Source organism: Arachis hypogaea, chromosome 18 (assembly GCF_003086295.3).
Source record: "Arachis hypogaea cultivar Tifrunner chromosome 18, arahy.Tifrunner.gnm2.J5K5, whole genome shotgun sequence".
NCBI lineage: Eukaryota > Viridiplantae > Streptophyta > Magnoliopsida > Fabales > Fabaceae > Arachis > Arachis hypogaea.
In genome coordinates, this window is record NC_092053.1 from 125,964,806 (window position 1) to 125,982,995 (window position 18,190).

At 32.8% G+C, this 18,190-nt stretch overlaps 3 protein-coding genes across 3 annotated transcripts in view; all 3 read left to right on the forward strand.

Annotated features, from left to right (window-relative positions):
* Positions 1 to 1,671: 1,671 nt before the first annotated feature.
* LOC112770473 (tobamovirus multiplication protein 2A-like) lies at positions 1,672 to 5,332 on the forward strand. Its single transcript, XM_025814826.1, has 5 exons — positions 1,672 to 1,901; positions 2,367 to 2,466; positions 3,683 to 3,763; positions 4,487 to 4,591; positions 5,147 to 5,332. Exons 1-5 carry the CDS (start codon positions 1,672 to 1,674, stop codon positions 5,330 to 5,332), a joined length of 702 nt encoding a protein of 233 aa, XP_025670611.1.
* A 526-nt stretch (positions 5,333 to 5,858) lies between these two features.
* Positions 5,859 to 18,190, forward strand: part of LOC112773160 (G-type lectin S-receptor-like serine/threonine-protein kinase LECRK3) — a 42,234-nt gene continuing 29,902 nt past the window's right edge. Inside the window, exon 1 of the mRNA XM_025818221.3 lies at positions 5,859 to 5,914. The gene's annotated coding sequence lies outside the window, so the exon portion shown is untranslated. The remainder of the gene's footprint in view (positions 5,915 to 18,190) is intronic.
* On the forward strand, positions 5,926 to 8,661 carry LOC112773189 (G-type lectin S-receptor-like serine/threonine-protein kinase LECRK2). The gene has a single exon (XM_025818249.3). The coding sequence runs from the start codon at positions 6,001 to 6,003 to the stop codon at positions 8,485 to 8,487; it is 2,487 nt and encodes an 828-aa protein (XP_025674034.1). The 5' UTR covers positions 5,926 to 6,000; the 3' UTR covers positions 8,488 to 8,661.

The window sequence follows — 18,190 nt, forward strand, 5'->3', positions numbered from 1 at the left end:
TCAACTTATTCTCCTTATAATTTATAGTCTTTTTTTTGTTAACTTCAAAAAAAAAAAAAAGAATTTTACTTCTTCTTTTCACATCAAGAACTATTAGAAAAGTACAAGAAGCTTGGTTATTTCATTCAAGCACATGGAAGAAACTTCTATCAACAGAAAAAAACTGCAAAATTTGATAAAGGTAGTAAAATTATATCTCCACGTATCTGAAAAGAAAAAAAAATTCTTGCTTAAAAAATGTTTAGTTTCACAAATATCAACAAAATTTCTCAAATATTTATCAATTTGTCAAAAATAATAATCTTTTTCGAATTTCATGATGATTACTGTACTGTTAAGATATGCTTTTGAAAATTTTTAATCTATTACAACTTGTTACAAGAATTAAAACAGGATAAAGTGATAATATAATGCAACAGAGTATATAACTTTATCTAAGTTATTGTAGAAAATCAGTGTGATTTGGAGATTTTCTTATCCATATGAGTACCAACAGATAGAATAATGATATTGCAGATTGTAAATACATACATATATTGTTTAAACAAGTCTCACATTATTAATTTGAAGACACATCAATAATGAAAATTGAACCCCTTTTACTTAATCACATTCTCCAAATTGCACGTTAGAAAAGATATTATAACTTATTGGCCCTGTTATGAATTATTAGCTTTTTTCTAAATGTAAATTAAAATTAAAAATTATTATAAATTTTAATTTATTCTTTTAATTATTTTCTTAATTTTAAATAATTTTTTTTTTGAATTTTTATTTTTTTATTCTTCAAAAATAATATATATTTAAATTTTTACTCGTTTAAATATTTGAAGTATGTATTAGGATAATAAAATAAAGTAAATTAATTAATGAGGGATATATTAGATAAGTTTAAACTAAATTAGTAATAGTTAGAGATATAATTATTTATATTATCTTCTTTAAATGGTTTAAATTTTTGAAATGAGTGGTTTTATAATATAGTATTAGAATTTTCTATCCAAAAAATTTAAAGTTTGGTCTTAATAAATTCCAAAAGTAAAAAAAATAATATATGATAAATAAAAAAAGAAAAAAAAATCTGTGAAAAAATCAAACAAATTCAAAAAAAAGTATTTATTTAAAAAAAATAAAAAAATATTAAAAATATAATTATTTATATTGTATTAATTTTTTTATCAATTTAAATTTTTGAGATAAGTAATTTCACTGTAATAATTACTACATGAAACTCTGACTAGTCATAATTAGATGAACATTATCTACCAAGTTATTTTCTCAAAGTTGCTAGAAAGTAGAAACATCAAGAATATGATAAGGTTATAATGCTTAAAAGGCAAACATTAATTGATATTCTATAGTTGGACAAAATTTTTGAGAAAAACAATTAAAATATTTACATGAAAGAAATATTCGGAATCCATTCACTTATAGCTAGTATGTTCTCTACAACACACAAAGAAACAGCTAATTTTCTTTCAATGCAAAATTTGTTCTCTCATTTGGTCATTTTTTCTTGTGCATAAAAAGTTAAAAACCATGAAGATAGATTGATTTCAATCACTTTATATTTGTGTTACAATCGCAAGCCACAAAATCAAAGGAAACACAAAACTAGGAATTGAATATCCCTACTTTATTTTATTTTATCTTATCCTCTAGAAAATTCTAATGGCTAGTAAACCCTTTGTGGAGTCAATTTTACAGTTAATCAACACATTCTTCATCATATGTGGATTATGGACATTGGGTTATGGAATAATTTGTTTATTGAAGTGGAAGCAAAACCCATTGAAGGATCCAATTCCTAATAGCAATAATGCCAAATTGATGATTGTTCATCGCCTATTGCTTTCTGTTGAACTTTCAAAACCCTCTTTTGATTTACTTCCTAAGGCTTGGTAAGCACCTTCTTCTTCTTCTTCTTATTATTATTATTATTATTATTATTATTATTATTATTATTATTATTATTATTATTATTATTATTATTATTATTGTTGTTGTTGTTGTTGTTGTTACTCAAATCTATATATGCTAGTGTTTTTTTATTGGATTATTATATTTAGAGGAGTGATTTTGTCATTCTCAAATTTCATAATGTTACTCTTGTGTGATTTTACTAAATTATCCTTCATATTTATATTTTACGGTGGTAGAAAAAAAAAATCAATTGTAAGGATAATTTGAGAAGTCAGCAAATTATTTACTGTGTAAATGATAATCTAAAAAATACATTGGATATTGAATGACTTGGTCTAAATCTATTAAAATTAAATTTAAATATTAAAGTTTGGTATTTGTTCACTAGCTATGTCACTATGTGGTTGTTCTTTTCTTTTCTTTTTTATTTTTTTTTATTTCAGGTTTATCTACCTCCTAATCGTAATTGGTGGAATACTCCTCATTATCTCTTGTAGTGGATTTGTTGGAATAGCATCAAGAACCCCCAGTTGTTTACTTTTTGTATCCTAAAATTCAGGATTAAGATAATCTTAAAAGTACAAAGATCAGAGTGCACAATTCATCATCCATTCATTATTATTACCATCCAATTTAATTTCTGATCAGATTTAACTATAAAGAATACAAACTTGTAATTTTAAATTCAATTATTCCTTGAATTCTATTTGTTTATTGTATGTTTGTTTTTTCATGATTAATTATCATGTGAAATTTAATTTTTAATTTAAATGGACTAAATCTCCATTTTGTTAAAAGCTTGGGGTAAAAACGGATTTCATTCGAGTGCCCGAAAATAATATTCTAAAGCTTTTGTATGTTCTCCGTTACTTGTGTGAATAAGGCCTATGTTATAAAGTATATAACTTCGATCATAGGGATCAATTTCCAGTCGCATAATCGCACCATCTCTGTAATAAGTAAATGCCTCCTTTTCTCCCGAGGTTGTCGGAATTATTCGTAATAAGATATTGGCTACAATAGAAAAGGTCTTGTCAATAAAATTTCCATTTATCCGAGATCTAGGCATAGGTAGGAATCCATTCGAAAATTGAATTCTTTATCACGCGATTATCCATTTTGATTCTCGAAATTTAAAATTATTTATACTGGTCCTTCAGATTCAAATCCGGGCACTAATGTGGTCCCTCGACCTTTTTCGGCGATGATTAGACAAACAGGATGCTAAAATGACACCCTCCCTACGCTGGATGATGAGTAAACGACGCCGTTTACCCTTGGCATTCAAACAAGTCAGAAATGTCGTCAATTTGTATATGAAGGGAGAAGAAACGATAGAAACCCAAAATAAAGTATTCTTCTTCTTCTCTACCTCCACTATTTTTCATTTCTGACTTGTTTGGGTGTCAAAGATAAACGACGTCGTTTACTCATCATCCAGTGTGGTAAGAAGGGTGTTATCTCAGTATTTTGTTTGCCTAATCATCACCGAAAAGAGTTGAGAGACTATATTGATACCCGGACTTAATTGAGAGACTATATTGGTACCCGAACTTAAATCTAGCAGACTAATATAGATAATTTTAAATTTTGAAGATCAAATTAAATAATCGCGTGAATCTCAGGAATTAAAATGGAGATTTAGTCATTTAAATGAGTCAATTTTGTTTTCTTGTTATGAATTTTCTTAACATTTTTTCCATTAATGAAATATTTATTTGCTTTATAGTCGCTCCTTAATTAATACATTTTTATGTAGTATTGTGAGTTCTTGGCTCTACTTGTCATAGTTGAGTTGGGGAGTGCAGTTTTCATATTCTTCGCACACAATTGGGAAAAGGTAATTAACATATGATTTAATTATTCTGTTGATCTTTATAGTTTCACCAAATTTTTAATTAGATTTTTATATATTTTTTTAATTAGATTTCTACCTATTTTTAATTTTGTAATAATTAAGTCCTTTCTTAAAATTAAGAGAATATTTTTCTCAAAATACATACAATAAAAAATCTAATTAGATTTTTAATTATGAATACCTTTAATTTGTAAAAAAAATATTTATTTAACTTTAACTTTTTTACACTAGGAATGACTTAATATAAACCTAAAAACAGTGTACAAATCCAATTAGAAGAAAAAAAAATATAAAAATCTAATTGCAAATTTAGTAAGACTATAGAAAACAACCGAATAATTAACCCTTAACATATCTACTTTCATCTTTGTTTTCAAAATTGCATAAATAATACAATTTCCACAATGCTAAATAAATGGAGAAATTAACCCAAAAACTTGGTGTATTATGTGTTATGCTATAATGATGTAAATTTAATTTTAATGAAAAATTTTTTTTCTTTTCATAATAATTATTGGAGTAAAAAAAATTAATGCATCCAAAGTCTATATAGCTTTGGCCTTTGGATGTGCTAGCATTTTTTCGATCACTACTCTAACAATTGTTTTGTAACTTATATTCTTATTACTAGATAATCTCATATATATCTTATGAGAATGTGTTTCCCTAATGTTCTAATAAATAATAATAGAAAAATCGGTGCAGGTTATACCGAAAGATACAAGTGGTAGATTTATCTCAGTTTATGGCTTCATGAATGTCCATTGGAGTGTCCTCAGATGGATTGGTCTTGGTGTTTTTGTATTACAGGTATATATATTTATAGAGCCATATATGGTGGTAGAAATTAAATTTGAAATGCATTGAACAACATACAGTTTAATTAGATACATAGTCAAAACTAACATTATTTTTTACAAATATATATGATGAAGAATATGTTAAAAAAAGAAAATTTGTATACTAACTTTTTTTCTTATATCTCCATTATATTATATTATATATAAAATAAGTAATTTAATTTTGATTCAAGTTCTACTATGTATCAAATTATGTATCACAACGTGAGTAAAAATAACTATTTTTTTCGTTGAATCTGTGAATGGTCATTCAAACATAATTGAACAACAATGTAAAATATTTTATATTATCAATGTATCAAATTAAACTCTAAAATAAATATAATAGATTAGAATTTTACGTCACCTATGTACCTACTACCTAAGGATGATGGTCTAAATAACTTGAATAAATTTTAGACAACCTTGAGCAGTTGAGCTAATTTTATGAGTTGTATATATTTAACTTAATTAGTATTCAATTCTAATATAACTGTTCTTGGAATTATATATTTGTTATTTTCAGGTGATCGCTATGCTTCTAGCATTATACTTGAGATCAGTGTTCAAGAAAGATCATGATAATAATGATGATAATGAACGCATTGTGCATCTTTCTCGTGTTAGACCATCCAATAATAATTACAGGATTCATGAAATTCCAATAGTACCAAAGCCAAATATCCAACAAGCTATAAGGCCACATAATTAGTTTTTTTTTTTTTTCATTGCTTAATAATTTCAATGCTTTATATTATTAGTAATATTTTTTGGCAGGAAAAAGAAGGGAAAAAAACATGCAACGATTTCATTATTGTTAGACTTTTTTGAGTTGGTATGTCACTGACTCCATATAAGAATTTTTATTCACAATATTTTTTTGAATAAACAAAAATAAAATGGTATGATCAATGCTGTTTCCTGCTGGCTTTCGGATGCTTTCTTCTTGTAAAATAATGATAATTGATTATTTTATTTAAAAATATAAAATAATATATAAACACATGAATATATAATAATGAATTTAATATCTCTGCAATTATATTATGAACCACCAAGTCACCAACAAATAAATAATAGGTTAAATATAATCAGTAAAAAAATTAAATAATTTATTTATTATTAAATATAATTTCATACTATTAAAAATATTAATAATAATTAATTAATAATTACAAATCATAAAATTTAGTGTTTGCTAACACTTCTTCGGATTATATATCAGCATCAGAGACCTAGTTAGTCAACTATGTAAATAAAAGTATAAGTGCGTGAGACCTAGTCATCTACATACGTAAATAAAAGCATAACTTTCTCCTCCATAAAAATGAAAGATTTCAATGAACAAATAATAGTAAGAAAGGAAAAAAACCGAAAGCCATGGCCAAAACACGTTCCAATTCCCTGCTTCAAACTCTACTTGTCTTCTTCGTAATCACTCCTATAATCACTGCTATTCCAGATTGTAAAAATTCAAGTAATGCCCTCTCTCCTCTATCCACACAATCTTCATCTCCATGGACTTCACCATCCAAAGATTTTGCATTCGGTTTTCAATCTGTTCAATTCAAGGATCCACGCTATGTCCCTCTGCTCTCCATCTACTTCACCAAATCACCCAACAAGACCATTGTTTGGTACGCGAAACCCAACCGGGAAATCCCGGTTAGGTCCTCCATCAATATCACAAACAATGGTCTCGTCATATATAACCCCAAAGGAAGTGAAATTTGGTCCCGTCCAGAAAAGAAGGACAAAATGGTAACTTGTGCTTCTATGCTAGATACTGGAAACTTTGTTCTTAAAGACAAAGACGGTAATATAGTTTGGGAGAGTTTTGAAGAACCAAGCGACACGCTTCTCCCCGGTCAGAATTTTTCCAAGTCTCAGCCATTCAATTTGCAAGCTCGTCAATCGGAAACAAATTTCTCAACTAACAATAACTTCAATCTCAGCTGGCAAGGCGATGGCAATTTGGTACTTTACTATTCTCAAAATCACAAAGAAGATGAACAGGCGCAGATTCATGCATACTGGGCAGCCGGAACTGACGGTCGCGGATCGCGTTTATTCTTCGACGAGTTCGGACGGATTTACGTTAAGGATGATAATGACACTGAGCTGTTCCAAGTAACAAACGGGAACCCAGGTTCAACTCAATATTTTTACATGGCGAGATTTGAATCTGATGGAGTCTTCAGGCTGTACAATTACCAGAAGACTAAAACGGTTACAAACGAGGAGGATAACTGTTCTTCTGGATGGAGAGTGTTGGAACAAGAACCCGATGATATATGTGTTCATAGCATAGCTCAGAATGAAAATTTTATCTGTGGGCCTAACAGTTATTGTGTTTCCATAAATGGAAAGCCTCAATGCACGTGTCCGGATAATTATTCCTATTTTGTGCAGCCTAATGATCCAAACAACTTAACAAGTTGTAGGCCGGATTTTCCGCCTCCCAGCTGTCTGGTCGACGGCTGGGAGATGGATCCGGCCAAGGTGGATTTCCAAGAACGGCAGAATTTGAACTGGCCTTTCTCCGATTACGAGTTGGTGAGCGGTGATTTCGATAAGTACACGTGTCGGGAAAGGTGCGGTGGCGATTGCTTCTGTGCTGCGGCTGTATACTACGTTGATAACAACAAAGTGGCAAATTGTTGGAAGAAGAAGTACCCTTTGAGTAATGGAAGGTATAGTACGAAAGCCGAAAATGGAACAATAGTGTTCCTCAAGTTTCGCAAGGCAGGGAATGGAAACCAACATCGATCTTATTTAACACTTATTTTGTCGTTTCTTCTTGGGAGCTCGGTTTTCCTCAACATTCTGTTGGTGTTGGGAATTCTTGGAATTTACATGTTCTTGCGCAAGAGAAAGATGTTAGGGCAGCCACTAGTTGCGAGCTTGGCGCCGGAGACGGTTAGAAGCTACACATACAAAGAGCTTGAGAAGGCGACACGTGGATTCAAACAGAAATTGGGTCAAGGTGCTTTTGGAACTGTGTATAAAGGGGTATTAGAATTAGGGTCTAATACGAAAAGATATGTAGCTATTAAGAAGTTAGATAAGGTGGTTGAAGAAGGTGAAAATGAATTCAAAACAGAGGTGAGTGTGATAGGCCAAACCCACCACAGGAACTTGGTTCGGTTGCTTGGTTACTGCGACGAAGGGGAGCATCGTCTTCTTGTGTATGAGTACATGAGCAATGGTTCATTGGCGAGCTTTCTTTTTGGGATTTCTAGGCCTCATTGGAATCAAAGAGTGCAAATTGGATTGGGAATAGCTAAAGGAGTCACATATTTGCATGAAGAGTGTAACACCCAATTCATTCATTGCGATATCAAGCCTCACAACATTCTTCTGGACGACGTATTCGCGCCCAGGATATCCGATTTTGGGCTGGCAAAGCTGTTGCTGGCAGAGCAAACTCGCGCCACTAGGACGCACGCGAGAGGGACTATTGGATACTTTGCACCTGAATGGTTTACAAAAGCTTCAATCACAAGCAAAGTCGATGTTTATAGCTTTGGAGTGGTGCTGCTAGAGCTCATATGCTGCAAATCCAGTATTGTGTTTTCAATGTCAAATGATGAAGAACAAGCGCTTATAGATTGGGCATATGATTGTTACAAACATGGGAAATTGGTTCAATTTGTTGAGAATGATGAGGAGGCAAAGAATGATATTAGGAGGGTGGAAAAACATGTTATGGTAGCAATTTGGTGTGTTCAAGATGATCCTTCACTAAGGCCTTCTATGAAGAAGGTTGCTCAAATGCTTGAGGATGTTATTGCTGTACCTTTGCCACCTCGACCTTCCATGTTTTGTTCATCATCTGCAACTTCGTTAAGTAGTGTTTCTTTTTGAATTTGATTTGTATTTGTATATATAGTATAGTATATATTATGGACTGCCATTAAAATTATGCTTTGTTCATGTGATGATTTTCTATAATATGGAAAAGTACGAGGACAATGTATGTTTTATACCATGTGTATAATGTAATTAATTTGAAATTAAAACTAAATTATAGGCCACTAATTAATTTTGAGTAGTTTTCAATTTAAAATTTAAATCAAATATTAGGATTACCGTCGGTTTTGGAAACAAATAAACTACCTCCCTCTCTCACCCCTCTCTCTCAATACAGTTTGTCAGCGTTCTATGCCTTTCTCATTGAGTCTCGCCGGTACACTAACGTCACGGTTACCAGCCGCCATCGGAAATCGCGCCGACACTGTTCCGATTGGCGCCGTTGTCGCACAGGCCACCGCCAAGGGAGGAAGCGCATATTGTGTGGGTCAAACTAACAGCACCGCAGCAACCCGAACGTCCAGCGCCTCCGTCGCAGCGGTGTGTGCTTTCTTCCCGACACCGTCCTCACGTCCTCCGATGCGCCTTCACTTTCTCCCCTTCCTTCAAGTCTCTTCTCACCAATGATACCACCATACTCTTCTTCTTCTTCGGATCCAAGCATGGTTAGCTTCTTTCATGATTTGAGCCCTATGCTTCACAACCGTGCCGCTTTTGTCATGACTAGTCCTTCAAAATTATGTTTCACCACAATAATAGTTTCTTCTGTTTATTCATCTTCTTCTATTTTAATGGTCAATTTAGGATGGTCATTTTAGTAGGTATGCGGATGGTTATTTTATTTTTATGTAGATGATTATTTTGATTGGATTGAGTTTAGTTATATATAATTAAAATATGTTAGATGTTCAATTCATTATGTATGCGGATGATTATTTTTATCCTTAAATGGATGGTTATTTTTATTAAGGGTGAGTGGCATGTGACAAGTCAAGTAGCTATGGTGAAATGGAATGATTATTGATGAAAGTGGGATGGCCGCCGGTCGAAGAAAAAGAGAGTATTAAAGAATTTCAGATGGTTATTTTTTTAAATAACTAACTGGATTTTTTAAAAATTTGAAATTTGAAATTGGAGAATTTAAAATTTGATGTGAAATAATTGAATAAGAGTTTTTAAATTTATTATTTTATGGGTAATTTTTATTTTTAACTCATTGGACTAAATAAGCAGCCCATTGTACATATTGTACAAATATTCCATTAATTCTCTAGCAAAACTCCTATAATATATAGTAATGTTATAAGCTAACTAATATCTTATTATAGTCATACTAATAACTAATAGCTAATTAATTAGACGCAAACATGTTATCAGCAGAACTTTAATTTTATCATAGACAGAGAAGAACAAATAATCCAAGCAAAGAATAGACAATGTAAACTACTAATAAGTTGAGTTAGATGAACAGGAGCCATAGCCCCAATTATATCAGATAAAATTAAGGCAAATTTTATGGTGTAGAACAAGAATTCTTTCTACACTTATAGATGTCAGGTGTTGCAACTAAAGAAGGGAGAGAGTGCCATTAGAACAGAATGAGAGACAGTGTCTGTATTTATGGGACCCAATTTTAACTAGTATTTTAGTATTATAATAATCAATTCCAGCTATATTTAATGTTAATATAGCTGGTAAGACCATTAATTAGCAGAATAATTAAGCATTGATATTTAAAAAAAATTGTAAAAAAAAATTATTTATTATCTGATATTTTGGGCCCAAACATTAGCTACCCCATCAGAGAAATTTATAAAAATAGGAAGGGGACATTTAGCAAAGCAAACTGGGTGGGAGACTACAATTATGTAGCGGCGGTCAAAAATTATTCATTCAATTAAATATATAAATTTATTTTTCTTTTCGTTGAAAACAGAAATGAAAATAATCAAACTAATCAGTCCTTACGTGTTTTTTTTAGCTCAAGATCATAAGTTCGTAAACATATTTTTATATATATTTTTTATTATTTTATAGATATTTATAACACATTCAAAATAATATAATAATACATAAAATACCTTTTATACACATCCAAATTTCATTTAAATTTGTGTTTATATTTTTTTAATATAAATAATTTTTTAACATATCTAAAATAATAAGATAATACACAAAATATTTTTAGTATATATCTAAAATTCTTTCAAATTTATGCTTATGTTTTTCTTAATATAAATGATTTTGTAACTCATTTAAAATTATAAAATTGTATAATAAATAATTTCTTAATACATCTAAAACTTATCCAAAAATAATTATGTTCATTGTTCTTGTTAATTAGAACTAAAAAAAATTATATATACCAGTTTTAAAACGAAAAAAATTGATTTTGATACTATTATTTTAATTTTAATTTAGTTTATTATTTTTATTTTGTTAAATTTAAATTTAAATATTTTAACTTTAAAGATATATCATTTTAAATTTTAGATATTCTAAAAATAATTATTACAATAGATAATAATTAAATAAAGGATAAACTATGATGAATAATTGGATATCCAACTCCAATTAACTCATTTCTACCTACAAAAGAACTACAAATAACCCACATCAGACATAAATTAAGGCCCACAAACAATACACCTGTACCACTGATTACTAAATCCATCTTATTAACCTGCTACACATTAATTAATCATCATTAATTTCCATAATAATAATCCCGTAATCTTTCCTAACCCAACCTACTACTACTGAAAATAACAAAGAGGTTGTCCCCCTATCACCATATCATTATGTCATTTCTGACACTCAATAGTGCATCATAATTATAGTGTGATTTTTTGGCTATCTGGGGAAGTCGACATCTGACATCTATAGATGTAGAAAAAATTCTTTATCTACACCATAGCATTCGTCTAAAATTAAAGGGGTTAAATACAATGCATCAACAGAAAGATCCAGATCAAGAGTGTCCTCCAAACATGATTCTATAAAAAATATGAATCAAAGAAAAATTGGGGACTAAAACTGTATAACAATATAAAAGGTATTTTTATTTAAATAAAAAATTAAAAATACCTTATTTAACGGTTTAACTTGGAATTAAAGAAATTTACAAATTTAAACATCACGTGTATCAGTAGTATCAGTGGTACTAGTATAGAGAATATATCACTACTTTTTATCTCTCTTCTACTCCATTTTTGCTGTCAATCAGAGCAAAAAAGTGACAAAAAACTTTGATATATTTTCGCTAACAATACATGTGAAAATGGAAAACTAAATTTATTTTATTTTCACTTTAACCGTGATTGCATAAACCGTTTAAATTTGATATCAAAATGCTGATGAATTTTTAGTCAGATTACGTGCTAATCATGGCGGTGAACGTTATCAAGTCACCAGAATTGTGGAAGAAGTGCTCAATTGAGTCGGTCTGAATGTTGGTTTTATGAATCGACCTCACTTTGTATCCGCTTTTTCTCAAGTAGTCCAAATGGCTGAAGTGCCAAGAGGGGTGAAAAATCTAAAAATAATCACAAAATTTGCAGGGGAAGTTGGAGAGTCAACCACTGAATATGTCGCTCGATATTTGGTTGAGATTGGAAATTCAACCAATGATGAGAATTTGAAAATAAAGTTTTTTCCTTCTTCGTTAACGAAGAACGTGTTTACTTGGTTTTCAAATCTCTGGCCAAATTCGATAACGACATGGAATCAGTTAGAAACTGCTTTTCATGCTCAATTTTATCGAGAGGAAATGAATGTGGCAGTTACTGATCTGGTTGCTTTGAAACGTGAAGATGGTGAAACCATTAACGATTATATGATAAGTTTCAAAAATGCTAGAAGTAGATGCTACGTTTCATTACCCGAGAGTGAAATTGTGAAAATAGCAACTATGGGGTTATGATTTTAGCTCATTTGGCTAAAAAGGTTCGTCAGACCGAACTCATGAAAAAGGAGAAGGAGAAATATAGGAGTGAGCAAAGATCAAAGAGTAAACCATTTACTCGAAAAGAAAAGTTGCTTATGTAACTATGGAGTCCTCAGAGGAGGAACTCGATTTCGAGACAGAAGTAGATTTGGTTGAACTTAAGAAGGGCCCTCTATATGTTTGCTCTTTACTTAAAAAGCTTTCTAGTAGTGAAAAGTCCAATGAATCAAAACTGAAAAGTGGCAAAAAATATAGTTTTGATATTTCAAAATCTGATCAGATTTTTTATGTGTTGCTTAAAGATAAACAATTGATTCTGCCAGAGGGTAGAACTTTACTTTCGGTAAAAGATTTGAAAGGAAAACCTTATTGTAAATTTCACCAAGCAACCAGTCATTCGACTAACAGTTGTGTTCGTTTCAGGGACTTAATTCAGGAAGCTATCATGGAAGGACACTTGAAATTTGATGATAGTAACAAAGAGATGAAGGTTGATACTGATCCCTTCGATGCTGATGCCAGCTTTGTTGAACCATGTTTCGGAGTAAATATGGTTGGCATCTCTTATGACTTTGACGTGGCTCTTGATGATTTTGAGTCACAGGTTCGATCTGTGTACCCTCGAGCAGGAGATGGCTTACTCAATTTCTTGGTACAACAGAAGATTAAAGACCGGGACGTATCTCTATGTCCACGGTGTAATGATGTTTTCGATGCTGAAGCTGCAGCAATCTTCGAAAAAGAGAGAATGAAGAAGGAGCTGGCTCATAGAGAAGAGTAGGCTCGATAAAGGCAGCCAGTTAGGCATATGGAGGGTCAGAATTCTAAGACCCCTCAACAGAATGTGGTTCCACCTTTGAGCCGATCTTAGGCTATAGGTGTTCAATAGATTCGGAACTGCCAGGAGTTCCAGAAGCGGGATGCTCTTTATCGCCAAAGCCCACAGTTGGGGCATCGGGGACCTCCCCGAAACCAATATTCCCACTTTCGTGGTTGAACCAGAGGGTATCCAAGAGGTAGAGGGGGTAGAAGAAACTTCAATCAAAATAATAAGCCTCAGGTAGAAGTAAGCAAGGGGGCAACGCCTTCCGTACATTCCCGAATTGTCTTTCCTTCTGACGGAGAAATGTGTCCAAAGGGAATTCCATCTCCTGCAAAGATGGAAAAAGCCAAAGCTGTGGCCCAGTCTTCAGGGATCAAAAAAGGCAAGAAAGTCAATGTCGATGAAGAATATTTTGAAGAAGGGGATGATGATATGATTGGGACGATTTCGATCATCCCAACTGAATATCTGGGGGAGTATGAAGGTGACCCAGAGGATGATTAGGATATGGAGGATGAGGAAGCTTTTTCCTTCATCCGAATCGAAGATGAGCCAGGATATTTTCTTCGGCCTACTGAAAAATAAATGTCTCATCTCCGCCCGCTTTATATAACTACTACTTTGAGTGGGATCAAAGTAAATAAAGTCTTAATTGATGGTGGAGCGGCGATCAGTCTCTTGCCAGAGAGGATGTTAATGAAGGTGGGGAAGCACCCAGATGACTTGGTCCCCACAAATATTGTTGTAAAAGACTTCAGCGAGGCTTCGACTCCAGCAAAAAGACTGGTCACTTTGAGTGTTAAGGTTGGATCATCCGAACGAAATACTGTGTTCGTGGTGGTTTCATCAAAAGCAAGTTATAATGCTTTGTTGGGGCGAGACTAGATCCATGGTGTAGGGGCTGTACCTTCTACTGTTCACCAAAGTGTTCTTCTTTGGACGAAGGATGGCAAGCCTGAAGTCAATAAGGCATATTCGAACCTTTATATCGAACAGCAGCATATTGATTTCAGAATGTATAATCCTAAGTTGAAGACGTTTAATGTTGATAGGACACTGAATTCTTATAATTGTGAAGGTTGTTACTTGTCCTCGGAAAGAGTGTCAGTGAAGTTGCACTACCCAAAGTTGGTCTTTACTCCAACTGGCTGGGAATGTCTTTCTTAAAGGCTTGAAGGAGGACCACTCGATGGACCAGGGTCGAGATGTTTCAGACTACCTGGTAACTCTGAACAATTATTTAAGTAATTCTATTTCTGTAGGAAATAAAGGTGGTTCCTCTGATGAAGTGGAATCATTTAGGAACGTAAGTTCTTTTAGTGATTGTAGTAACTCGATACCTTCTATCGAGTTTTGTCATGGGCTTTCGTTTTTCTTATTTCTATAATCCAAATAATGTTTCGATCGGAACTGCTGATTTAGTAGCAGAGATACATGGTATTGAAAATCAAGTTGATGTTAATTTCATAAATGATCAAGTTCATCCAACTCCCAATGAGTCTGTTGATTTTTCTTTTGATTGCATCTATGATCTAGAACCTTTGAGCTTCGAAAGATATTCAGTAAAAGATGATGACCATTTCAAAGGATTTGAATCTCAAGATCCCTTAGAAAAAATTAATCTAGGGACTCTTGATGATGTTCAAATTACATATATTTGTAAAGATCTTATCGATCCATTTCGAACTAAACTTTTCCATCTTTTACATGAGTTTAAAGATTGTTTTGCTTGGGATTATCATGAGATGCCTGATTTCGATCATTCTCTTGTAGAACATCGATTAGCATTGAAACCAAATGCTTGACCTGTGAAGCAAATTCCACGTTGTTTTGCTCCAGAAATCAATCAAAATATTTAAGAAGAGATAGAACGCTTGATTAAAGCGAAATTTATTCGAACCGCGCGATATGTGGAATGGGTTTCGAATATTGTTCCTGTGATGAAGAAGAATGGGAAGTTAAGAGTATGCATTGATTTTCAAGACTTGAATAAGGATGAATACTTTATGCCAATTGTAGATATGTTAATCGATTCTGCAGCGGGAAACAAAATTTTGAGTTTTATGGACGGTTATTCAGGATATAACCAAATCTTCATTGCGGAAGATGATGTGTCCAAAACTGTCTTTTGTTGTTCTGGAGTGTTAGGCACTTATGAATGGGTAGCTATGCCCTTCGATTTGAAAAATGCCGGTGCTACTTATCAACGAGCGATGAATGCTATATTCCATGAGTTTATTGGGAACTTTATGGAAGTGTACATCGATGATGTTATGGTCAAGTCGATTTCGGTGACTCAACATATTGATCACCTAAGAAAAGCATTTGTCACCATGAGAAAGAAGGGATTAAAAATGAACCCTTTAAAATGTGCTTTTGGGGTGTCGGCTGGAAATTTTTTAGGTTTCGTTGTTCATAAGAAAGGGATTGCAATTGATAAGAATAAGGCAGACGCAATATTGGCTCTATCTGCACCCAAATAGAAAAAAGAAGTGCAGTCCTTCCTAGGAAAGGTAAATTACCTTAGAAGGTTCATTTCGAATCTTTCTGATCGAACTCGAGTATTTGCACCGTTAGTGAAACTAAAGAATGACTCACAGTTCGAATGGACGAATGAGCATCAACTAGCATTTGATTCGATTAAGGCTTATTTATCTAAAGCTTCGATTATGGCAAACGCTCGCCCACATGAGCCATTAAAATTATATATTGCGACGTCCATAAACACAATTGGGTGTATGTTAGCCCAAGATGATGAGAATGGGCATGAACGGGCTGTTTATTACCTTAATCGAGTTTTAACTGATATCGAGACAAGGTATTCCCCTATAGAGAAACTATGTCTATCTTTGTACTATGCCTGTATGAAATTAAAATGTTATATGGTGGCTAAATCAGTGAAGGTTATAACACAAACTGATTTTATCAAATATATGTTAAGTTTCTCAATGTTACGAGGATGTTTAGGGAAATGGATGCTGGCCCTAACAAAGTTTGATTTACAATATGTCCCGGCTAAAGCGGTGAAAGGTCAGGTCATTGCAGATTTTCTTGTCGATAATTCGAGTAATCTGAATGACCAGGGGGCAAATGTAATTGACGGTGAGGTCGATTATTGGAATTTATATTTTGATGGATCGGAGCACAAAGATGGTGCAGGGGTTAGAATTCTTATTATCTCACCAGAGGGGATTCCGTCTGAATTCTTATTTGAATTAAAATATCCTTACTCGAATAATGTGGCAGAGTACAAAGCTTTGATTTCGGGTCTCGAAATATTAATTAACAAAGGGGCTTTGGAAGTCCATATATTAGGGGATTCCCAATTGGTTTTAAAGCAGTTATCAAAGGAGTTTAAATGCAATAATGAGAAGTTGTAAAAGTATTTAACAACCGCTTGGGAGTTGTTAACCTCTTTTCGAAAAGTTTCGTTGATTCACATCCCAAGGATTCATAATGAATTTGCTAATGAGTTAGCCCAAATTGCTTCGAGATATAGAATCAGTCCAAAGACTCTTAAAAAATTGGCTAGTATCCATCAAATATTAGTGCCTGTGAATGAAAGAGAGGCTTTGTGTATAGATGAATGGGAAGATGATGATTGGAGAAAGCCCATTGCTGAGTATTTGAAAAACCCTAGCACCTCAGTTAAAAGAAAGATAAAATTGCAAGCAGTAAATTTTGTCTTGATGGCTGATGAGTTGTATAAGAAAGGGATCGATGGGAGTTTGTTAAGATGTTTAGGCTTAGATGATCAAAATATTGCTTTGAGAGAAGTCCATAATGGATATGTGGTGACCATCAGGCTGGAAAGAAGATGAAATGGGTGTTATATCACAATCATGTGTATTGGCCATCTATGATAAAGGATTACATTGATTATGCAAAAGCATATTAAGAATGCCAGAAACATAGTTCGATACAACAGATTCCAGCATCTAAGTTGCATTCGATAATAAAACCATGGCCATTTAGAGGTTAGGCTTTGGATCTGATTGGGTTAATTCACCCCCTTCATCGAAATAGCATAAATTTATTTTGGTAGCAATTGATTATTTTACAAAGTGGGTTGAAGCAGTTCCCATAATAGAAGTTGGTTAGAATGAAAAAATAGACTTCATTTAGGAGTATATTATCCATCGATTTGGAATTCCTCAAACGTTGAGCACTGATCAAGGGACTATGTTTACTGGTCAACGAATTAAAAATTTTTTAGCCTCGAGGAATATCAATATGATTACCTCAACTCCTTATTATGCACAAGCTAATGGACAAGTGGAGGCAGCAAATAAAATCTTGATAAGCTTGATCAAGAAGCATATCGGGAGTAAACCTCGAACATTGCATGAAACTTTACGCCAAGTATTATGGGCTTATTGAAATTCACCAAGGGGGTCAACAAGTACTTCACCCTATAAATTGGTTTATGGCCATGATGCAGTGCTACCACTAGAGATTAATTTGAATACTTTAAGAGTATTGAAACCGAATAATTTGCCAGTTGATGATTACTGGAATGCAATGTTTGATGAGTTGAATGAATTAGATTCAGACCAAATCCTGGCACTTGATAATATGATTCGACAAAAAGAAAGTATTGCTCGAAGTTATAATCGTCGAATAAAAGACTAGTGTTTCAGTATAGGTGAGTTAGTTTTAAAGGTTATTTTGCCAATGGAAAAGAAATCGAGATTTCTTGGCAAATGGTCCCATACTTGGGAAAGTCCTTTCCAAGTAATAGGATTGTATTTGGGAAATGCATATCGAATTAAAGATATCGAATCGGGAAAAGTAATTGATTCGATCAACGAAAAATACTTAAAGCAATATTTTTGTTTGCCAAATTGAAATCGAGGTGCATAAGTCCTAAAGTAAGTAAGATTATTACAAATACTGAAATCTAAAAGTTGTGAGGTGCCAGGAGTCTTGCTAGGTCTGAGCGTAGCTTTGCCCTGTTGTTGTCCAAAGTTGAAAGTGTCCCAGCATGC